This window comes from Lynx canadensis, chromosome C1 (assembly GCF_007474595.2).
Source record: "Lynx canadensis isolate LIC74 chromosome C1, mLynCan4.pri.v2, whole genome shotgun sequence".
Classification (NCBI taxonomy): domain Eukaryota; kingdom Metazoa; phylum Chordata; class Mammalia; order Carnivora; family Felidae; genus Lynx; species Lynx canadensis.
The window spans coordinates 39,967,545-39,992,830 of NC_044310.1; the positions used below are offsets into that span (position 1 = coordinate 39,967,545).

Below are 25,286 nucleotides of genomic sequence, written 5' to 3' on the forward strand. Positions count from 1 at the left end.
TTTGTTTTAGAATATAAAATGTCTGATATTGTATTTCTGAATGTATCCATGTTTGTCTGTTTGGGGAGTTCATATCTATAGGTCTGGAGGAAGAAATGCTCTCAGAGCAAGAGTGAGGGCTGTGTGATTACATAAGTGACAAGGAACACAGGGCACCAGTCCTGAAGCCAATCTGCCATTACCATCCTCCTTTCCTAGTATTCTCCAGTCATATTATAATAAAGACCACACTTTCCAGTTGCAGCTGGAGCTTCTCTGAGTTGGCAAAAGAAGGAAAACAGAGGAGACAGTAATGGGAAAGAGTTATGGTATAAAAAGAAAAGGAGGCGGGAAGAGTGGAAAGAAGGGAGGAGAATAAAAAGAGTAAAATGGGATTGGAAAGAACAGGAGGGGTGGGAAAGAAGGAGAGAAAAGGAAAGAGGAAGGTTGGGGGATATTGACAACCTCACACTGAGTGGCACTGGGCCAGTACCCAGTAGGTCCAGAGGGGAACTGAGAAGGGGCAGGGGCCCCTTACTGACTCTGAGGCAGGGGGAGTAGTAAGTAGTAGGGATTAGGATCATTCCTTAACTTTAGGACTCAACTACGTCACTACCAACTACCTTGCAATGCCCAAGTAAGCAAATGGGCCACTGATGTTCACATGGCTCTAACACATCCAAGAGGTATGGCTTAATGACTAAAGCTCTGGTAGTGAATACTACTTCTCTTGGTAACTGTTATGAGCAAAACAGAAAGCAAAACAACAACAAAAATCAAATAACTCAATGTTCCCAGCACCTTGACAATCAGCTTTGCTGGGAAAGGCCTGTGTCTGCTGCTATTTTGCTTGTCCCACAGTGCTTAATTCAGTGGCATACCCACCAGACATTTAGTAAATAGTTGGACAGCTGGGAAATCTTAACATGAAGTATTGTTTTGATTGGAGGGTGGGGGCACAGAAGAACGTTTACCATCCTATGGTGAGAAATCAGTCTCTGCTTTGTGGAGAAAAGGTTGAAGACACAATAAGACTCCTGGAGTTAAGTCTTATGTTATTTGTTATTAAAGAGGTGAGGTCTTAAGATGTGCTTTTTAACAGTCTTTAGTTTGGTTGTAATTTAAGATGACTTTTACAAATTAGATCCTAATCCTTGCAGACACAGATGGCTGTTACAGAATAGCCTTGCAAAAACACTAGTCATTTGACTTGAAAGAGCATTTAGAAAAGGATGAAGGGCTATTAACTCTCACCCTACCCCTGGCTCTAGGAGGTCTAGTGAGTCCTGGGTGGGCTTTCTGGGTTTAGGTCTGGGTCTGGAATCTGGGTGGGCCTATGGCATCTGTTCTTATTTGGAACAGCTTCTCTAGTTCACTCTGGAATCAGAGATTTAGGAACAGACCGAGATCATTAACATTTCACAACAGCAAGTAAATGGTTATGTGTGAGGTACCATTCTGGGAACTTCAGGGGAGATAGACATGAACATGATATGGACAGCCTTTGTAAGAAATCATAGAACAACAGGAAAAGTGATATGAGAGAGGGATGTACAAACTGCAATGGGTACAGAGCTGAGGAGCCTGGGAGAAGGGGAGGGCTTCTGAGAGAGCATCGATGACATTTGAGCTGGGCATTAAAAGATGACATCAAACAAGCCAGGAAAAGTGGGGAGAGTGGATATTCAAGGAAAAGAGAACAGAGTATACAGAAGCAAAGAGGCAAGAGAGTCTCGTGTCTTTTGTGAATAGTGAGCAATTTCATCTCCTGGTGATGGAAATAAGTAATGAAAGGCAAAGCTTAAGGTGGGAATGGTAGGTAGGGGTCAGATTATGGAGAGTTTTTGAAAACATTCTAATGGGTCTATCCTTATCCTAGGTCCATAAGGAGCTATTAATGAGGTTTTCTGTTTGTTTGTTTGTTTGTTTGTTTTAAACAAGAAAGGGAATGATCAGAATAGGTTTTTAGAAAAATCCTCTTACAGAAGCAAGCCTCTGGTTAAACTTTTCCTCTGGGGAGCTGGGCCCAACTTGATCTAAACTGGCCTTGGGATAGGGTTTGAGATAGAAATGGGGTTAGGTATGAAAGGAACATTAGAAGAGCCTGTTAACGAGATTGAATAGCATTCTTCAGCAGTGTAAAGAGTGAATGCTTGAGATCTAAATGAAGAGCAAATTTTCTTGGGGAGCTTGGGTGGCTCAGTCGGTTGAGCATCTGACTCTTAATTTTGGCTCAGGTCATGATCTCACAGTTGTGAGATCGAGCCCTGTGTTGGGTCGAGCTCTGCACTGGGCATGGAACCTGCTTGGGATTCTCTCTCTCCCTCTCTCTCTGTCCCTACCCTTTGCACTCTCCCCCTCTCTCTCAAAATAAATAAATAAACATTAAAAAAAGAGTAAATTTTCTCTAAAACTAGGTGACTGACCCTCGATTTAGGGCAAATCCATAGTTAACATAGTCTGTACTGAAAAGGCTGAGTGTTCAGTCAGTAGAGCTCAAGGTGGGCAGATAGCAGGCCCAAAAACCTCTGCATTTCACTTCACAGTTCCCTTGCTTATTTACAACAGCAACTTTGTACAGTCTACATTTCTACCATAGTCATTAATACTAACCATAAAACTCAGCCTTTTTAGAGATTGTTCCTCTCTCTCTCTCTCAAAAATAACTAAAAAAAACCATTAAAATAAAAAGGGGTGCCTGGGTGGCTCAGTTGGTTAAGCATCCAACTTCGGCTCAGGTCATGATCTCATGGTTTGTGGGTTTGAGCCTCGCGTTGGGCTCTGTGGTGACAGCTCAGAGCCTGGAGCCTGCTTCGGATTCTGTGTCTCCCTCTCTCTCTGCCCCTCCCCTGCTCCTATGTCTGTCTGTCTGTCTCTCTCAAAATAAATTAAAAAATTAAAAAAAATTTTTTTAGAGCTTGTTCCCCCCACGCTACTCCCAGTAATTGGGTTTAAAAATTAATTTGAAAAAAAAAAAAGTTTAATTTTAAAAGCCAGCAGCTCCTTAGACTTTCTCTCTTTTAGTACTTTCACTTTCAGATGAAAGGTCCAGAAGCGGAGTGCCTTAAAATCAAGGGTTGGGATTTTAGAAGTCCTCATCACAAGGGAAAAAAAAATTGTAACTATGTGTGATGATGGATATTAGCTAAACCTACTGTGGCTATCATTTCGCAATGTTCACAAATATTGAATCATTATATTGTACACTTGAAACTGATATAAGGTTATATGTTAATTATACTTAAATTTAAACAAGCAAACAAACAAACAAGAGCTGGGAGGGACTAAGTTAGTTCCTAAGTTTTGTAACTTCTTTAAGAGAGATGTTCATCACAGAACATAAGTATGAGAACCAGGCTGATCTTGAACCCCTTGACAGGGGTTCTTTCCTAAGTGTTCACACACTTAGAATTTAACTTCAGTGTCAGAATTCAAGTAGTTTTTTACTTGGCCATGCAGTCCACAGAGCACGTACATGCATGTGTTCCCTGGGACATGTTTGTGTGTGTTATGTATAACAAAGAGGAAGAGATTGGAGCAGTAGGTGGGGCTAGTGAGAGAGGAACCAATGGCTAGCACCTGGAGTCCATTCCAGTGTCCTTGGCTGAGATATAAGTAGTAGGATCCTCATCCCACCTAGGGATTTTGTGGCTGAGTGGTACAGCTAAACATATACCACTGGTTTCTGTCTCTACTCTGCAAATCTGACAGCCACTGTGAGGGACTAAGATGAACCTTAATTAAATTCTTGCTTTTGTGTTTTAGATGAAGTCTAAGTTATTAGAGTTTACATTATTGGATCAAAATGGAATCAAAGAATATTAAGATTTACTATGTAAAAAAAAATTAAAAAAAAAAAAAAAAAAAAAAAAAAAGGGGGCGCCTGGGTGGCGCAGTCGGTTAAGCGTCCGACTTCAGCCAGGTCACGATCTCGCGGTCCGTGAGTTCGAGCCCCGCGTCGGGCTCTGGGCTGATGGCTCAGAGCCTGGAGCCTGTTTCCGATTCTGTGTCTCCCTCTCTCTCTGCCCCTCCCCCGTTCATGCTCTGTCTCTCTCTGTCCCAAAAATAAATAAACGTTGAAAAAAAAAAAAATTAAAAAAAAAAAAAAAAAAAAAAAAGATTTACTATGTATCCTAGAGGTAAGCTAGTCTAAGCCCTATCCCAGTTAAAGTAGGAACATCAGGAATGAATCCTTCCCCATGTATGTCCAGTAATGCTGGAAAGGGATCATTCAGTAGTGCATGGTTATCTCCAATGACAGGAAAATCACTACTTCATGACCCAAGATATTCCCTTCTTAGAAAATACTTCCCTATATGGGGCCAAATTCATTTCCTGTAACTTTGAAATCACTGGTCCCAGTTCCGTCTTTGGAGCCTTACAAAGTAAGATCTCTCTTTTTCATGGCAGCCCTTCAAGTAACTGAAGACAACAACCATGTCTCCCATAGCCTTTCCATCCCCAGAGGAAATGTTCCTCAAATGACAGGATTTCCAGTTCCCTCATCTTCCGATCAGCTCTGCTCTAGACATGCTCTTTTTTCTTCAGGCTTCAGCATGAAGTCTAAGGACTGTTTGAGGGGGAGTTTATTTTGTACACAGCTGAACAGGACCATTAAATTATCTTCTTGTTGGGATTATACCTCTAAAAATGCATCTAGCATTTTGTTAGCAGCCACAACACATTAGTGCTTATTCAGCTCAATTCAACAATAACTTCTGCTAAGGCATGGTCTTTCCAGCCCAAACATGAGTAATTAATTTTCTAAATCTAATGTGGGAATCTATCTCTAAATATTTCTGTAAAATTTCTATAGGTTTATTTTTGTCTATTGTTTTAGTATTTTAAGGTTTTTTTTAAATCTTGTTTTTCATAATCTATAAATCTGATAAAGTCTTAAAAGCATGGTGAGTAATAAAGGATTGAATATAGAACTTCCTGGTCTACTCTAGGTGTCACTTTCTGGACACCACCATTTAGTCAGCAATGAGACTACCTAAGTATAGAATTACATCTCTATTTTGCCCCAGAATACATTAGAGACTATCAAATACTTTGCTGAAATACAGATACATAATGAGTATAAGTCATTCTCTGTGACTTTCCAGGATAGCAAAAACTGTCAAATCACAAAAAACTCTTGGTTTAGCATGACTTGTTCTAGTGAACCTATAATCGTTGACCCTGATCAAACTGTTAAGCTGATAAGCACACAATTCTCAGATCTACTCTGAGGTATATAGAGATGAGATCTTGGGAAAGATCTTGAGTCTGTATACAGATGCTTGAATAGGGGAAATAGCTAGGAAGGAAGAAAGATTTAGTACCTAATTTCTCACATAGGCTCCTGGGACATGTCTGTTGGCTTGGGAAGACATACCTCCTCCAAAGGCTGAGAAGAGAATGGTGTGTGCAATAAAGTACTCCTAGGCATGTGGTCTTGTAGTAGGCTGTACCATTGGACTTTTCTTGGACTACTTTGTCCAACCCTAATGATGGGATATCTCCCACTGGACATATTTCCTAAAATAGGCATGTGAACTTACGTCTCTCCTTGGAAAGGTACTCAGTAACTTGAACTCGTCCCATGGAAATCCTTTGGAAGCTACAAAATCAAAGACAATCTGGAGCTTATTGCTGGCCAGGAACCGCCGCTCAAGGAACTCGCCACTGGGGGTCCGGATCCGCAGTTTGCTCACAGGTTCAGCATTTTCTTCCTTTGGCTCTGGAGGCAGGGCCTGCTCTAAGGAGAGTCGAATGGCCTAAAGAGGGAAAAAAATCAGGTGTCAAAGTGTGTAACAGAAAGGACTGTGGAGAGTGGGGCAGGGAGAGACTAGAAAGAAGCTGCTGCTTTCTAGAAACTCATCAAAAAGTTATTGCCCTTTATTAACCAAGCCTGATGCTTGAACAATAGAATCATGTATTTTTCATTTTCTTAATATTAGCCCAATAAGCAATTAATTAAAAGAAATCCCACTTTAATGACATATTAGTAAATTGATAGGTAACCACATAGAAAAGAAATGTAATTTGTTTTTTACTGAAGGGCTCATGGGTATCAAATACCCAAATTGCCTCCTTTGTAGGTTATGAATTAAGGCTATTAGAAGCATTTACAAAAGACATGCGAGTAAATAATATATTTGAAAAGCATACATTTTCCAAGTCAAAATGACTGAAGAGTTTGTAGAATACTAGATATTATATGAACATGAAAATGGACTGGAAAGAATCGCTTGAGGTGATGAACAACTTTGGAAATAGTGGTGATGGCTGCACAACATTGTGAATATAATTAATGCCACTGAATTGTACACTTAGAAATAGTTACAAAGGCAAATTTCTGTTGTATATATTTTATTACAATAAAAACAAAGTGGAATGGAATGAAAAGAAATTCAAATGTTAGCTTTATTGGAGGCAGAAGACCGTAGACCTATTTTCAGCCTTGTCACTAACTTGCTGTGGGACTTGGCCAAGTTCCAATTTCTGGACCTAGAGATGGCCAAAATTCTTTACTTCACAGGTAAAAATACAGACTTAAACAGTTGGAGTAAACTGTTGAGATCTGATGGCTAGAGTTGGGCTGAACCTAGGTTTCCAGGTTCACAACCTACAGTATTGCATTGTTTCATATTCATGATACTCCATTGGAAGGAAATTAGAAGGTCTCTGATATAGGAATCTATGGCAGAAATTCACTAAAACCTTTTTGTCTCTGGTACTCGGGAGGCATCTTATAAGTAAGCCTGCCATTAGTATGCTCAGCCTTATATTTATATTCTTGCCTGGTTACTTTGACATTTCCATGTTCCCAATTTGCCATCAATAGAAAAACAAAATATGGGGCGCCTGGGTGGCGCAGTCGGTTAAGCGTCCGACTTCAGCCAGGTCACGATCTCGCGGTCCGTGAGTTCGAGCCCCGCGTCGGGCTCTGGGCTGATGGCTCAGAGCCTGGAGCCTGTTTCCGATTCTGTGTCTCCCTCTCTCTCTGCCCCTCCCCCATTCATGCTCTGTCTCTCTCTGTTCCAAAAATAAATAAACGTTTAAAAAAAAAAAAAAACCAAAATATTCCTTCAATTTATCTGTGACTATTATAACCAAGTAACATGAATGAGAGAAATTGGAATTTATATTATCTAAATCCTCAACAGCAATTTTCATTTTTTTATAAAAGTTTATTTGATAGAGGGAAAGAGAGAGAGTGAGCACAAGCTGGGGAGGGGCAGAGAGAGAGGGGGAGAGAGACAGAATCCTAAGCAGGCTCCACACTGTCAGCACAGAACTGAACTATAAATAATAAAGGGGAACTATAAATAAAAGATACAGAATATCTAGAAAACAATGATTGTTGAAATCCATCATGTTGGAATTAATGGGACTCATCCAAGGCAGTGCTCAGAGGAAATTCATAGCCTTAAAATTCTTCTATTATCAGAAAAGAAAGAACAAAAATAAGCTCAGTTGGCAGGGCATGCAACCCTTGATCTTGGGGTTTATAAATTCAAGCCCCATGTTGGGTGTAGAGCTTACTTTAAAAAAAAAAAAGACTAGGGGGAAACACTAGGGGGAAAAAGCCAATAAAGTAAGTGGGAAAAAAGCTTAGAAGAAAATAATAATAAAGCTAAAGCATACAGGAATGCATTAGAAAAAAATATATAGTTAACCAGTAAATAAGCTGGTTCTTTGGAGAAAATCAATAAGCTTCTACAAATAAAAAGAAACGCATAAAAATGTTAACCTATAGAGGGTGGGGAAAACGGTGGAAGAAAAAATGTGTTTAAAATAACCAGCAAAGAAACAAAGTTTGTTCAGACACCAATATAGATAAGAAACTAATTTTGTGTCATTCAGGATAATTTGGTTGGTTCTAATACTGGTTTTCAAAAAAACCATTAAGAATTTCTGTAGCGTAGGGGCGCCTGGGTGGCTCAGTTGGTTGAGCGTCTGACTTCAGCTCAGGTCATGATCTCGCAGTCTGTGAGTTCAGGCCCCGAGTCGGGCTCTATGCTGACAGCTCAGAGCCTGGAGTATGCTTTGAATTCTGGGTCTCCTTCTCTCTCTTTCCCTCCCCCACTCATGCTCTGTCTCTGTCTCTCCCTCTCTCTCTCTCTGTCAAAAATAAATAAACATTAAAAAAAAAAGAATTTCTGTAGTGTATAGTGAAAGCTATTTTTCTCTATGACTCTGAAGTCATTTTCTTTCTTGAGTCATTGGATAATACCATCTACCTTAAAGGGGATAATAAAAGATGGGAATTACAAACACGATATATGTGAAGTTCCTAGTGTGGTGTTGGATACATAGTAGGCTTTAGTGAATGGTTGCTTGGGTTGCACTGGTTAAATAGTCTTATATTCTTGTTTTTTATATGGGGGAACTGATAACCCAGAAATGGAGACATAAGAAATATAATTCAAAAATCAGAATAATAGGAAGTTAAACCAGTTACTCTTGCCTTTTCTCCTTTCCTTTCTTTTCTTCTTTGGCTAGCATGAGGGAATTTACTTAATATTGGTGTTCTGATCAGCAACCAGTTTCAGCTGAACATTTTCAAATATTAAGTTATTTTAGTAATATTGTCATATATTAATAACCCAATGAATAGATAAACCTGTGTATATCAAAATTAAATTCCAGTTGTACTATGTCTATTACAGCATTCTCCATACTGTACCATAGTTATTTGTTTAATGTCTGGCTTTCTCACTAGCTTACAAGTTCCTTAAGAGTATGGAAAATGTCTTACTGCTTATTGCAAGAGTAGCATATAGCACAAAATATATGCTCAATATGTATTTGATAAGAGAAGGAATAAACTAACATGTTAACTGAAATGATACATGCGAAAGTACTTAGTATGGTGATAAGTACACAGCATGTGCTAAATAAATGCTAAAAGAATCTGAATCTCAGGGGCTCTACTCCTAGTAACCAAGAACTCATCACTCCTTTCTCTGAGGTATGACTCCCTCCAGCATCAACTGCCAGACTAATTTTCAACATACATGTTCCTTAAGGGCTACCCAAAAGTTGCTTGTAGGAATAAACCACCTCTGTGGATTAGAGTTATATATATTTTCTAAACTGTTAAATGGGATCATTTGACTATTTCTAACACTGTGATTCTTTAAAACTATGTCTTTTATGGCCGATGTTCATCACCACTTGCCATCAGGGAAATGCAAATCAAAACTACAATGAGATATCACCTCACACTGGTCAAGAATGGCTAAAATCAACAGTACAAGAAACAACAGGTGTTGGCGAGGATGTGGAAAAAAAGGAACCCTCTTTCACTGTTAGTGGGAATGCAAACTGGTGTGGCCACCTGCAAAACAATATGGACGTTCCTAAAAAGTTAAAAATAGCACTACCCTATAATCCAGCAATTGCACTGTTGGGTATTTACCCAAAGAATACAACAACACTAATTCAAAGGGATACATACACCCCTATGTTTATACAGGAGCATTATTTACAATAGCCAAGATACGGAAGCAGCATACATGTCCATCAATTGATGAATGTATAAGGAAGATCTGGCGTATATATACAATGGAATATTATTCAGCCATAAAAAGAATTAAATCCTGCCATTTGCAATGACATGGATGGAGCTAGATGGCATAATGCTAAGTGGAATAAGTCAGTCAGAGAAAGACAAATACTATATGATTTCACACATATGTGGAATTTAAGAAACAAATGAGCGAATGGAAAAAAATGAGAGGGAGAAAGAGACAAACCAAGAAACAGACTCTTAATTACAGAGAACAAACTGATGGTTACCAGAGGGGAGGTGGGTGGGGCGATGGGCTGAACAGGTGATGGGGATTAAGGAGTACACTTGTGATGAGCACCAGGTGATGCATGGAATTGCTGAATGACTATATTGTATATCTGAAAATAATATAACACTGTGTGTTAATTGGAATTAAAATAAAAACTTAAAACTATGTCTTTGAGTTAAAAAAATATTTTTCCTGATTATAAAAGTAATATATAACCTTTGGAAAAAGAAAAATGTTACAATTAATTTCCAGATTCACCATCCAGAGATAGTCACTGCTACCATTTGATTTTTTAAACCATTAATTTTTTAAACCATTTTTTAAGTGTATAATTTAGTGGCATTAAGTATATTTACGTGTTGTATTACCATCACCACCATTTATTTCTAAAACTTTTTCATCATTCCACTCTCCATCAATTTTCCATGCATAGTTTTGTATAAATATATATTTAAATCTTTTTTTAAACAAAATTTTAATCAGTGATATACTGTATAAAACTTTATGTTTTGTTCAAAGCCATATGTTCTGTCATTTTAAAGTTTTTTATTGAAATATGCTATGAAAAGGTACAATGTATATAGACAGTGTGCAACAGTATACAACTTGATAAATTTTCAAAAAGTGAACATACCCATATAACTGGCCATCAAAAGTCCTTTTGCCCCTTCCTGAAAATTATCTTTCTCAAAGTTAATCACTATCCTGACTGCTAACACTGCAGTTTAAAAAACTTTAACAATTAAATGCTATGTATGGTAGGAAACAGGCTTTGGGTATGACAGACAGAGGTTCAAATCTTGACTCATAGGCATATAACAGTCTTTATGAACTTCAGTTACCCCATATAATAAATAGGGCCAATAATACCTTCCTCACAATTTTTTTTGTATAACATGTAGTAATGTTTGTAAAACATCTAGCAAGTGCTGACACATGGCCAGCACTCAATAAGTGCCTAGCATTGAACCTCACGCTGTAATACGGTGCTCAACAGATGACAGTTGTTGTTGTTGTTATCATTATCGTTATTATAATCCCTCTGCACCTACTTTAAATCAGAACTTAACGTGATATTTCCTGGTTTCTCCTCCTGTTCTTCTCTTTAATCCACCTGTATGCTTGCCTTCTATTTTGACATTTCCCTGCACACTATAACAACAGATGCTACATTATTGTCTGAACTCAACCAATTATACTACAGAAGAATAAACAACAGTAGCTCATTACCCCACTCATTGTGCAGACAATATCTGCTTCCTCAATGCACCTAGTCTCCAGGGCTTTTCCCCAGAATGAAAACAGACCTCAGATATCCCACACCAGTGGTCCCAATGTGGAAAACAATGAAGAGATATTAGGTAAGTTGGCAACCTTGGGATGTGAATACCCAAGTTTTACTGGCAAAAAAGAACAAACATACATCAGTAGCTAAGTTTCAAATATACTGGCTAAAAACAAAGGCCTCATATAAGTAAACACTGTTGTAAAACAATGACATAAAGGACACCTACACTTGAATAGCAGTCATAGTAAACACCATTGTTAAACTTCAATTTGATTTGCTCAACAAATATAATTTTTTATTTGCATTATTTTACGTTTGTAACAAAACAAGGAAACCTAGTATAAATTGGAAATATAAATTGATCTTGGACTTTTTGTTTGACTAAAAAATATGAATACTCAAAGCATTCACATTTGAAGGATGAGAAATGGGGACTTCTTTGAAGTGAAATTAGGAACTATAGATAGATACCCAGAAAAGACAGTTTCTATGCACTTACATTTTTTAAACAGGAAAAATAATATATTCTTACACCAATCTCTTACAGTAGGAATCAAAGACTGACTTAATTTACATACACAACATGCATACATAAATACATGCATATGCACATTATCTTCTGGGCTTCTGAGTACCCGTCATACTCACATATGCAACAGTTTATAGCTAGTTGAAAGAATTTGAAATAGGCTAAAGCTAACAGTCATTAATTCCGTAAATTCTTACTGAGCACTTTCTATATGCCAGCCATTGTTCTAAATGATAGGAAAATAGCAGTGAACAAAATAGATGAAAAAAATTCTGCTTATGTGGAAACTATATTTTAGTAGGGTGGAAGAAAGACAACAAATACACACATAAGAAAATGTATAGTTTGTCACAAAATGATGAATGCTATGGAGAGAGTACAGGGAGGCTGGTAGGAGGGAGGGGTACAACTTTAAACTCTGTAAGCCTCAATAAGTAAAAACTGTAGGCCAGTAAGCAAAGGCCTAAAAGAGAGAGGGAGTCACATGGACATTTAGGTCAGAGAGAAGCATCGCAGGCAGTAATCACAGTAACTGTCAAGCCCTGGCGCCTGGCCTGACTGCAGAATAGCAAGGCAGCCAATGTGGCAGGAGCAGAAAGATCAGGGGGAGAAGGGGATGCAGTTGATTAGAGAGGAATCAAAGGAGAAGGGTGTGTAAGTCATACATGGCTTTGAGTAGCCCATGTAATAATTTTTTTCCTAATTTTAAAATTGGGGTATAACTGATATACAGTAAAAACCTGTCCTTCTAAGTGTATAATTTTGTGAGTTTTGGTAAATGCATATATTTATATAACCATCATCATCAATCAAAATAAAGAACAGTTCTATCACCCCCCCCCCCCACACAGTTCCCCCATTCCTAGTCCCTGGCAACTTCTATTTTGTCTCCAGTTTTGTCTTTTCTAGAATGTTACATAAATATAGTCATAAATATCATATAAATGGCTTTCTTCATTCAGTGTAATGCATTTGAAATTCATTCATGTTGTTGACTATATTGTAGTTCATTCTTTTATTGCTGAGTGGTATTCCATCGAATATACCAGTGTGATTACTCCTTCTTCAGTTGGTTGACACTTAGTTAACTTCCAGTTTTTGGTGACTAAAATACAGCTACTATAAACATTAACTACAGATTTTTCTGTGAACATAAATTTTACTGTTACTTGTATTTTACCTGTGTAAATACCTAGGCGTCTGACTATTGGGTCACATGGTATGTGTATCTTTAACTTTATTTTATTTTAATGTTTATTTATTTTTGAGACAGAGACAGAGCATAAGCGGGGGAGGGGCAGAGAGAGAGAGAGGGAGACACAGAATCCGAAGCAGGCTCCAGGCTCTGAGCTGTCAGCACAGGGCCCGACACAGGGCTCGAACTCATGGACCATGAGATCATGACCTGAGCTGAAGTCGGAGGCTCAACCGACTGAGCCACCCAGGCACCAGGTTAAGTATCTCTTTAAATATTTTGTCCATTTTATTATTGAATGTTGAGAATTCATTATGCATTTTGGACAGTAGATATATGATTTTCTTTTTTTTTTTTTAAATTTTTTTTTTTAACGTTTTATTTATTTTTGAGACAGAGAGAGACAGAGCATGAACGGGGGAGGGGCAGAGAGAGAGGGAGACACAGAATCGGAAACAGGCTCCAGGCTCTGAGCCATCAGCCCAGAGCCCGACGCGGGGCTCGAACTCACGGACCGCGAGATCGTGACCTGGCTGAAGTCGGACGCTTAACCGACTGCGCCACCCAGGCGCCCCGATATATGATTTTCTTTTAGTCTGTGGCTTGTCTTTTCAACAGTGTCTTTTGAACGGTATAAGTTTTTTTTTTTTTAATTAATGTTTGCTTATTTATTTTGAGGGAGAGAGGAAGAGAGTGAGTGCAGGGTGGTGGCGGGGGTGGGGGGCAGAGAGAGAGAGAATCCCATGAACCAGGAGACCACAACCTGAGCCGCAATCAAGAGTCACATGCTTAATCAAGTGGGCCACCAAGGTGCCCTGTGATCAGCAGGGGTTCTTAATTTTGATTTGGTATAATTTAGACACTTGTTATTTTACGGATTGTGCCTTTGGTGTCAGATCTAAGAAATCTTGGCTTAACTCAAGATCATGAGATTTTTCTCCAATGTTTTCTTTGAGGACTTTAACAGTGTTAGGTCTATGACTTTTTTTGTGTGTATGATGCAAGAAATGGACTGGGAGGTTTTTTTTTTTTATTGTTTGGTGTTTTTACATTTTTTTGCATATGCATACTCAACTGTCACAGCATTATTTGTTGAACAGATTATTATTTTTTTCATTGAATTGTCTTTGCACCTTTGTCAAAATCAATTGATCATATGTGTAAATCTATTTCTGAACTATTCTGTTTCACTGAACTGTGGGTCTATCCTTCTGCCAGTTCCCACAATGTCTTAAATATGCTGTCTTGAACTCTGGTAGAGTCAATCTTCCAACTTTGTTCTTCTTTTTCAAAATTGTTTTGGCTTTTCCAGTTCGATTGCCTTTTCATAGAAATTTTAGAATCACTTCATCAATTTCTTTTTTAAAAATCCTGCATACGCTTAGAATCACTGTAAAGATTTGTATTTTGAAATATGAAGCCATCTGGGTCTTGAAGTGACATGATGTACCAATTGTGTTTAAAAGGACTTATTAAAAGACATATAGGGAAGGCAAAAATGGAGGCATCAAGTCAAGTTGGAAGGTTACTAAAGTAACCCAGGTAACAGATAATGGTGGCTTGCATGAGAATGGTAGTGGTGGTATAGGTACGTAGCATTGGAGTTGTGCATATATTTTGAAGGTAAAGCCAAAAGGATTTGCTCATTAAATATGGCATGAAAGAGACAAGTCAAGGATAATTCTAAGGTTTTTGGTTCAAACAACTAGAAGATTTTCCACTTATTAAGATAGGGAAGACTGCAGGAGGAGTAAGTTTGGGTGGGGAGGATAAGATCAGTTGTTCCACTTAAGATATATTAAGTTTGTAATGTTATTAGACATCTATGTGGAGATGATGGGCTAGTAATTAGATATTCAAGTCTGGAGTTCAGGGAAAGGGAGGACCTGGAGATTTAAATTTGGATGCCAAGTATACAGACAGTATTTAAAGTCATGATACTGATGTGATCAAAGGAACAGAACGGATCCTATATGAGAACAATTGGTCTGACCCAATTCTGCAACCATTCTCTGTTCTGGCAACCAATCATCCATCTAGAGAGTATCGACTGCTTATAACAAATATAGTCTTACTGCTGGATAAAGTAAATCGAGGCAAACAGTCATGACCAAAATTGAGATATATGAATTTTGGGCTGCTTTTGGGATATGAGGAACAGTCTGTAGCTTGGTAATTGGATACTGTGAAACTAGAATTTCTAGTCTATTTTAATGGTTCATGAAGACAATGGCAGAATACTTCAAATTGAAACTAATAAATTGTGGTCTCTATAGTTATAATAAGGTGAATTCATGTATTGGCACCTACCTTATTAAGTTGTTAACAGAGATTCAATAAGATCATGTCTGTAAAGTGCTAAGCACAGGGTTTAGCACTTATTAATTGCTTAATAGCTACTGATGATGATGATAGTAGGGATGATTACCTTTGTGGCTCATGTAGTGGTGTTATTTTTGTGGGACAAGAAACAACTTACATAAGATAAAAATACAAATTATAAGGAACAGTTTGACTTTAATAGTCTACTCATGTTCCCACTTTCATTCTTCCAATGTAGTATAACAGGTAGCAAGTATACCAGTAGGACCTCTGGTTCTGCTTTTACCAGGCAAATGTTTGCTAAGAATTTTAAAATAGGCTTTTTAGGGGTGTTTGGGTGGCTCAGTTGGTTGAGCATCTGACTCTTGATCAGCTCAGGTCATGATCTCATGGTTCATGGGATCGAGCCCTGTGTTGGGATCTGTGCTGAGTGTGGAGCCTGCCTAAGATTCTCATTCTCTCTTAACCCCCACCCTGCCCCTCTCCCCTGCTCATGATCTCTCTTTCTGAAATACAAATAAATAAGTAAATAAAATGGGCTTTTAAATCCTGCCATGATCTGATTTCTTCATCTGTAAGATGGTAATGATACTCAAGTGAGTTTTGTAGGATGGTTATAAAGAGCAGATCAGAAAACTAAAGGGAAGTACCAAGGCTTCTAATTCCATGTTCTTCTGTTCTCTCATTTAATGGTCTTTTAAGATTAGAGTAGGCACCAAGATGTAAAAGAAAACAACTTTGGGGGTGCCTGGCTGACTCAGTCAGTAGAGCATGAAACTCCTGATCTTAGAGTTGTGAGTTCAAACTCCACGTTGGGTACAGAGATTACTTAAATAAACTCAAAAACAAAACAAAACAAAACAAAAAACCCCACCAAAACCAGAAAACAACTTTGGGGAGATAGGCAAAACTTAACTAGCAGCAAAAGGGAATAGCTTTGTGCCTATTCTCTCTCACCCATGATTCTCCAAAACTTGGCTCTTTTAACCTTATCTAATTATTAGACAGTGTTCTAAATTTGTCCATTTACTGTTCCCTGAAGAAGCCCTGTGTCTTTCTCTCTTTATTCATATTACCTAGCCCATGCCCTACCCTTTCCCATACATTCACCATCCACCTATTCATGACTCCATCCAAAAAGCTCCTCCACTTCATCTTTAACCATAAAGCCATGTTCCCTCTGTGAAATCTTTTTTATTGCTTTCCTAGTCAGAAATCATCCTCTTCTAAATATTTTTAATACTCTGTGCTATTTTAATGATTTTTATAATGTATAGTATCTTTTCCTATAATTATTTTGTATTCATCTACCCTCCTGTATTAGTGAGCTCCCTGAGGGCAGGGGCTAGGTCTCATACATGCCGCAGCACCCGATTTAGTGATTTGCACAAAGGAGATTAACAAATATTTGCTGAATACTGACTGATTAAAAGACCTGAGAGTCAAAAATCTTAGCTGAAACCTTTTCTACTAACCAAAAACTTGGTGGCAAAATTCAATACTTAGAAAAGATTTCTTAAAGAATATGTAGCTCAAACATTTCTCTAGTAACTATAAAATCTGTCCTTTAAGCTGGACCACCAAAAAATATATTATTTGGGTCCTGCAGAGATGCTCTTAGTAAACTGTGCTTTGGCCTTATGCTTTCAAATTATATAAAGCTGTAAGAAGCTGTTATATAGGACTTGCTTTTGCTATTATAGCTGTAGCTATAGTATTCACCATATTGCAGTTCCCCCCTTCCCCCCTTTTTTTCTTTTTTGAGAGAGAGAGACAGGGTACAAGCAAGTGAGTGGCAGAGGGGGAGAGAGGGACAGAAAGAGAGAGGGAGAGAAAAGCAGAGCTTATCCGAAGTGGGGCTTGTGTTTACCCGAAGTGGGGCTCGTGCTCACCTGATGCAGGACTTGAGCTCACCCAATGCAGGGCTTGAGCTCACCCAAAGTGGGGCTTGAGCTCACCCAAAGTGAGGTTGGAGCTCACCTGAAGCAGGACTGGAGCTCACCCGATGTGGGACTTGAACCATGAATGGTGAGATCATGACCTGAGCCGGTCAGATGCTTAATGACTGAACCACCCAGGCGCCCCTCTTCTTTTTTTTTAAAACATTTTTTTAAGTTTATTTATTTTTGAGGTGGGGGGAGGGGCAGGGAGAGATGGGGAGAGAATCCGAAGCAGGCTCTGTGCTATCAGCACACAGCCAAATGTGGGGCTCAATCCCACGAACCGTGAGACCATGACCTGAGCCAAAATCAAGAGTTGGATGCTTAACTGACAGAGCCACCCAGGTGTCCCTGCACAGTTTCCTCTTGAAGGAAATCATAAGAAGCATTGTTCTAAGGTCTTAGTGCTCGAAAAATCTGGGCATCTTTTGATAAACTGGTCTTTATCTGATGCAATAGATTAAGTGAAACTTGTAAACAATCATTTTAGCCCAAGAAAAGCACCGAACAAATTTTGTGGTTCATCCTGAGCAGGTGGGTATGCTGGATTGTCTGTTGTCAAAATGTTAATCTTACTTTTGGCTTTATTTTCCTTTGTCCTGATTATTGTATCTTTTCTTTCTTCCTTAATCCATTTGAATTGCACATACTTATGTAAAATACTTGAAACTCATTTTGGAAGGAACATGTAAAATATATAAATTGGTAAAATATGGGAGGTTTTTTTTGTCCTTTGAGAATAGCTTTAGAGCCTTTCTCCTTATCATGGTCAAAGACCAGATAAGAATGTCTTCCTAGATTTTGCTGATTTCACTACAACAGTTACCACACAGCAAAATGAGACCAACTACTAAGGAATTTCACTGTAACCAAGGTGATTTGACTATTTAATACTTCATCTTTCCAAAAGATTTTGAAATACTAGAGATAATTAAAATAATAAAACCATTCTTGTTTCTCAATACAATTATACAGGTTAGGATTTCTGGTTAGAAGGAGAGGCAGTATTACTGTAAAAAGTCAGGTGACTGGGCTTCTAGTCCAGATTATGTGTCCAACCAGTTTGGTGACCATAGGGAAACTGTATAATCTTCCTGGGTCTCAGTTTCTTTAGAGGTTGCACAATAAAACCACCTTTCCCAACGAGTTGTTTGCTGTACATGAGTGTGCTGAAATATGTTAATTGGTGCTCCATGAAAAAAAAGGGTCAAATAAATTTGGATAAGACTTAAGTAAATTAAGATACACAGAAGATAAAGAGTTCCTTAATAGTGGGGTTTATAAGAGCCTTTAACTGTGACTCTCTGGGGGAGGGTGGGTAAAGTATGGAGTATTACCTGAACTTGTGTTTTTTGGGAGTACACTCATGGATAAGTGCAATAATGACTAGTTGCAAAAGAGAGTGTTCCACCCTCTCACATACTTGTAGCCAGAACATAGATATTGAAGTATGTAAAGGATGTTTATGGGGTCTTCTGTGAGAGGACAGGCTTTATCTACATTGGGAGAGAGAACAGATTTTAGCGTGGGGTAAATAAGATAAATCATCAGAAGAAAGTACATGTACTACTAAGCTCTAGATCCAGAACATGTGGTTAATTGTGTACACCTGACCTTTAGCAAGTATATGGTTTTAAGATATACTATTGTGAAAGTGTGTGCACTGTGAAAGAGCATCAAAAATGAGAGTCCTAAATTTTCAAACTATGTTTCTTGAAATAGCCTAAAAGCATAGTGACAAATCTGTTTCTTAACTTCTGTGAAACATTGCAAACATGATTCCTATAGACACATGCAATGATGTATGACTTTGTATTGGAATGAAGTAAGTGAAACATCATGAGCTTTGGAGTCATAAAGACTTGGTGAGAATCTCAGCTATATTTCAATTTCTTTTTTTTTTAATGCACGAACAGGAAAGGGGCAGAGAGAGAGGGAGAGAGAGAATCCCAAGCAGGCTTTGCTCTGTCAGCACAGAGCCTGGTGCAGGGCTTGAACTTCTGAACCGTGAGATCATGACCTAAGCTGAAATCAAGAGTCAGACGTTTAACTGACTGAGCCACCCAGGCATTGCAGCTTTTCCATTTCTTTGTGTGACTTCTCAAAGAGCTTTAGTTTTCTCATTTGTAAAGAAAAATCTCTAAGCTTGTAGCTTATTTTAATGGTCAATGAGTAAGCATATGTAAGGCCGCTAGAAAAGTATTTGATACACGGAAGATGCTCAATAAATCTACCTTCCATTATTGAGAGTTTTCAGTGTACAGAGACTAGGGTTTGGCAGACATCGTACTTTGCATGTATGTGATAGGCACTCAATAATGTGTTTGAATATGAATAAACTTTGATTTCCAAACAGTGAAAGATTACACATCTTTTAAGACGTGGCTTGAATATCACTTCTTCTATAGTGTAGTCTGATTCTCAAAGCTGTGAAAGATTTTACTTTGCTAATGAACTCTCTAAGTATACTTCTATGTTATTTAGCATGGTTTTCCCTTGATTTGCTGTTCCTTGTAGACATGTCGTATCTTCCCTACCAGATGCAATTTCTTGTAGAAACTGTTTTATTATCTTTTGTTTCTCTTTCAGTGCTTAGCATAATTCTTGTTCAAGAAACATTTATTGAATAAGTATGAAGTGACATCCTCTGACCAGGAACGATGACTAATGGAGTTTTCCTTAGCCCAAGTTAGAGCCTTCCAGGCCTTTCCATCACTTGTTAGATGGCTTCTTTTTATAAGTAAATCTTGCTGTTAATCCCATGTCTAGAAAAAGTTTCAAAAGTCCTTCTTTGTGAACCCATCCTAGGAAATCATTTGATATCCCTTCCTTCTCTTTGTTCCCACTGCACTGTAGGCACATCTCTATTATAGCTTTTACACATAGTTTTGTAATTCTATTTTTATAAGACTATGAGCTCCTGGTGGGGATGACCCATGTCTCTATCCCTAGTCCTGATCAGATTTTGGGCATGTACTAAGTATTCAAAAAATATTTGCAAGACGAGTAAGTGAAAAATTCTCTACATTGTTATGAATATGACAGGAACTTGGGAAGAGGGGAATAAGCCATGCTAAATGGATTTCCCATATTTAGGGGCCCAATGAAGATATCACAGAAGTAACTCACAGTGTCTTTTGGTGGGGAAAGTGAAGACTGGGAAGGGGGCCGAAAATACAGTTTTGTATTCTTGGGGTGAGACAATATCCAGGAAGGATGGGAGCATTTGTCAGGTAAAAAAAGGAAAAGGAATTTCTTGAAAAGAACAGAAAAGCATGAAACTAGTATAAGGTCAAGTTTTCTAAGAGTTCCATACAATAGAGCAGGAATGATTCTTTCAAGGAAAGGTTAGGTCTTCCATACTGAAATGGGTCTGGGGAAAGTGGAAAGACGTTATAAGAAATATTAATATTCAATATCAATATCAAATGCAGTGAAAATAAACCTAGCTTTTGAATAACTTTACTTGAAATTATCCCCTACCTCACGTTCCTCTTCTTGTTCTTTGCGAATCTGCTCCAAACGAAACTGTTCTGCCATCTCTCTCTCATGAGCTTCCCTCTGTCAATAAAAGAGAAAGGGAGCCAGCACTCAATAAACACTGGTTTACTTAAAAAGGCGGGGGATGGAGGGGGAAGAGAGCTCACGCCCAGCACCGTCATAATAGAAATGTTTCTCTCTGGAACAAGAGTGGAAATGGAAGGAACAATAAAGTATAACTCTCTGATCATGTTGAGTACCCATATAAACACCTGTTCAGCTCTGGGAGTGTGGCATTCAAGATTCTTCGGAAGACCTTTCTCTGGTCTTCTTTTCTGGTCTTTTCTGCTATCTCTCCTATACCCAAATATCAGACTCTATCTGCATTAGCTTCTATCACGCACCCATGCTTTCTGGCTCCTTGCTGCTAGCATATACCACCTCTTGTCTCCTACCCTTTTTCTCTATTCAGTTCACATTTTTAACCCCTTCCATGAAACTCTCCCTAAGCAGATTTCCACTTATTAGCTCTCTAAAAAAAGCTAGAAAAAAACTTTCCACTGAAACTCTTGTTCCCTAATCTCTCACAGAACTCAGTGCTTCCCTTATGACTTTTATGATCCTTGCCTAAGTATTATAGCTAACTATGTTCTTGAGTTAATCTATTCTACACCACATTGTGAGTCTTTTGAGGGTAGAAATTGTGGCTTATTTTCTTTTCCCTCCTTCAATACTCAGTACAGAAGCAGGTACTCAAGAAGTATTAAATAAATCAGTGGTTTAAACATTGCTGAGTTTTTACTACAGACTGGTTAAAAAACAAGTAAAATAAATATTAGGCCTATTTTTGTTTTCATTTTTCATGAGTGTTAAAAAACTTTGTGTTGTCAAAATGAATCATGCTTCAAAAGCCACGGGTAGAATTATATTCTGTTAACTGAATCTAGTTTTCTCCATTGCAAATCTAACATTCTTATGGATTAAGATGATAAAAGGGCTGGCACTTAAATAAATAATAAAAGACTATTTAGGATTGAATTCTTTGTCTCAGAAGCCCCTTGACCAAACCTACCTTGGCTCTGTCAGCCTCAAGTGAAAGGCGATAGGCCTCATCTTGCTCTCTTTTCACATTTTCTCTGGCTTCACGTTCATCCTTAAAAGAAAGGAAAAGATTCAAATGTCTTTTACCATATTACTTTTTTTTATAGAAGAAAACAATGATGATCATCTTGTCTTAGTCCCGTGTAAATTTATTAGAATTAAATAAGGCACTTTAAAGTGTATAGGATAGAAATAAGCAAACAAGAAGAATAGCACAGTAGATGGTAAAATAAGAATGATTAGGCCTAGCTCTACCACTTATAAACTGTGTGACCTTGAGCAAGTTATCTAACCTCTCTGGATCTCAGTTTCTTCAATTATAAAATAGAAATAGCATTTGTTTCATAGGGTTGTTGCGAGACTCAAATATAATAACATATAAACGGTCTTGCAAAGCACTTGACATTTCATTTTCACAATGATTAGTTCCCTTCCCCTTTTCTCCTGATTTTTTTTTTTTTTAAATTTTTTTTTCAACGTTTTTTATTTATTTTTGGGACAGAGAGAGACAGAGCATGAACGGGGGAGGGGCAGAGAGAGAGGGAGACACAGAATCGGAAACAGGCTCCAGGCTCTGAGCCATCAGCCCAGAGCCTGACGCGGGGCTCGAACTCACGGACCGCGAGATCGTGACCTGGCTGAAGTCGGACGCGTAACCGACTGCGCCACCCAGGCGCCCCATCTCCTGATTTTTTAAAGATAAACTTGGCGTTGTCACCACTGAGGCTAAGGACTGGGAGAGAGTAAAGGACTAGAAAGTAATCCTCTGGTCAGCATGAGAAGAAGCTGAAAGCAAAATACCCTGGTTAACTACAGTCCACATTACACCACTAAAGCTTGGTTATGGAACTCAGTGCTTCCAACAACATTCACACTCATCAAGTGTGGATGACTTAAGCAGTTATCCAAGTTGAAGATCCTTTAAAACATTTTTAGCTTCTGAAGTGATTGTGCATCTGCCTACATTTAAATTACTTCATATGAAATTAAAAGTTAATTCAACTACCAGAATTTCTACATGTACTTAAATTTAATAAATACCCACACCTGTTGACATTAGAATATAGGTTCCCTTTTTGGCCATTTTGTGTCATAGCTGAATGAATCATATAAAGTCACCAATATCGAATGTTTTTGACCTCTAAAAATGGAAATCTCATATGGTTGAACTTAATACTTTCTAATGTTTTGTCTTCCCAATTCAATATATACTTAGGTGCTCTCACCGATACCCATTTAAGACTGGCCTTCTCTCTGAAGCCTCAATCTCCTTTTAGTTTCAATGATTCAGCTAATTCCAAAATCTCTGATATAAATAGTAAAATTTCACTGATTCCCAATCTTTTAAATAAAAAATTTGAAATAATTATAAGTTGCTGGCTAAAGCTAATTGCTATACTATCTATGATGAAAGGGTATGCTAGGGGATTTATATCAGGAACAATATTTAACCTGAGAGATCACTCAGGCTGTGAAGCATTCAGGGATAATTTACATGTCATATAATATTACACATGAATAAAAATGGGTTTTAAACACTTCCACTTGGAGACTTGTACTAAGCAATTAGTATTCATATTTTAGAGAAACAGCATACATCTTTAAATATATTTTCAAAAAAAAAAAAAAAAAAAGAAAAAAAGGGGTGCCTGGGTGGCGCAGTCGGTTAAGCGTCCGACTTCAGCCAGGTCACGATCTCGCGGTCCGTGAGTTCGAGCCCCGCGTCAGGCTCTGGGCTGATGGCTCGGAGCCTGGAGCCTGTTTCTGATTCTGTGTCTCCCTCTCTCTCTGCCCCTCCCCTGTTCATGCTCTGTCTCTCTCTGTCCCAAAAATAAATAAAAAACGTTGAAAAAAAATTTAAAAAAAAATATATTTTCACTAATTCCAGCTGGGTATTTCCCACTTTGGTATATATACTAGGTTTTACTATGACCAGATACAATCAGCCCGATAATTATATTTTGCGCATTTCTGTTTATATCGGCATTTCCCTAATTCATTACTCTGTGAACTCCTCCTCCACTCCATATCCAAGTTTGTACACAGTGGCCACTTAATAGTTCATTTAGCCAAGGCTGATCTATATTTGATACATAATGTCTTTATTTTATAAGTCACTGAGGAGAGGTAATGGGAAGATTAGCAGATCTGTATTCAAATCCAATCCTGGCCAGTAGCAAGCTATGTGTTTTTGCTTCTGTCTCTCTTTCCCGTTATTTATTATATTAAAAGATTGAATTTCTAAGGCTTTTATGCCTCTGTGGACAAGTCTACCTTTCAGAAATCCCCAATATACTTAATATAACCTACGGGAGTAACTTATCTTTCTATATTTCAAATGGGGAAATACTTAAGATATTTAAATTTTTAATTTTACATTACTTTCTTGATCCCACTCCTCTAGTTTAGGTTTCTCTTGTAACATTCTGTACTGTCCCTTTAAAACCTTTATCACAATGACAATTAATTATCATATAATCATTTCCTTAATGTGAGATCCCCCCATGGCACTGTAAGCATCATAAAGGCAGGGTCCTTATCTATATTACACACCTCTATATTCCAAGGGTTTCACACATTGTGTAGTTTTTGGGAGGTGTTTAATAAGCATCTGTTGAATAAATAAACTATCTTTCCAGGCACAAAATATTTATTGTCTGCAGTAAAAATTAAGGAGGAAGAGAATAGCTTAACAAAAATGCAACCCTACCTGACTCAATGAAATCAACTAGCTGGGCAGAAATGACCTATTATGACACTATGTACAGACAACAAAGGGACCTTCTAAAAGCTACCACAGCTGGAAGCCCTTTGAGCACAAATATAGTTGGTAATAAAAGCATTCTAAGTAAACAGCTCTGTTTTAAAACAGACTGTTGCAGATATGAAAGGCCATTAAATATAGGGATCTCTGCCACAAAATGTGGCACCTGTTATGAGAGGACTTTCTGCACCAGCTAACTTGCTTCCTTCTCTTCCCTGTACCCTCCTTTTCATATTAGGCATCAAATCAGCACTGAGGATGCAGATGCAGGCCATAGTTTAATAGGGGAAGACACAGATAATCTTGCTTGCTTGGATCACCTTCATCATTTTTTTGTGAAGAGTTCGGTGTTCAAGTTTTGCATTATTTTACTTTTATTCCTTAAATAATGTCACTCTCTTTCTACCTGGAATAGTTCTGCTCCATTAGCTCTATCATTAAAAATCCTACCAGCTTTTTATAGAAATATAAGAGGGCGCCTGGGGGCTCAGTTGGTTAAGTGTCTGACTTCAGCTCAGATCATGATCTTATGGTTTGTGAGTTTGAGCCCCGCATCAGGCTTTGTGCTGACAGCTCAGAGCCTGCAACCTGCTTTGGATCCTGTGTTTCCCTTTCTCTCTGTGCCCCCTCCCCTGCTTGTGCTCTGTCTCTCTCTGTTTCTTTAAAATGAATAAACATTAAAAAAATTACCAAAAAAAAAAAATAAGAGAACAACATGTACAAAAGAGCCACTATATAGATGGAGAAACTAAAATCACATGAGGATAGAGGATTCATACAAGACTACCCATTAAGTCAGTGGCAGAACTTAGACTTGAATCCAGGTCTCCTGACAGCTTCTTCTCTCCTGTCTGTTACAAACCAATGCTCTTTTCCTTGCTCACAGCCCTCCTG

General features: G+C 38.1%; 1 protein-coding gene across 6 annotated transcripts in view; it reads right to left on the bottom strand.

Moving 5' to 3' along the window:
• Positions 1-25,286, bottom strand: part of FAF1 (Fas associated factor 1) — a 529,019-nt gene that overhangs the window by 42,281 nt on the left and 461,452 nt on the right. For all 6 annotated transcript variants that reach the window (XM_030328128.1, XM_030328134.1, XM_030328133.1 and 3 more), the window contains 3 exons: positions 21,600-21,680; positions 20,531-20,608; positions 5,526-5,741 (listed from right to left, as the gene is read on the bottom strand). In XM_030328128.1, the coding sequence (XP_030183988.1) occupies positions 5,526-5,741; positions 20,531-20,608; positions 21,600-21,680 (375 nt within the window). The remainder of the gene's footprint in view (positions 1-5,525; positions 5,742-20,530; positions 20,609-21,599; positions 21,681-25,286) is intronic.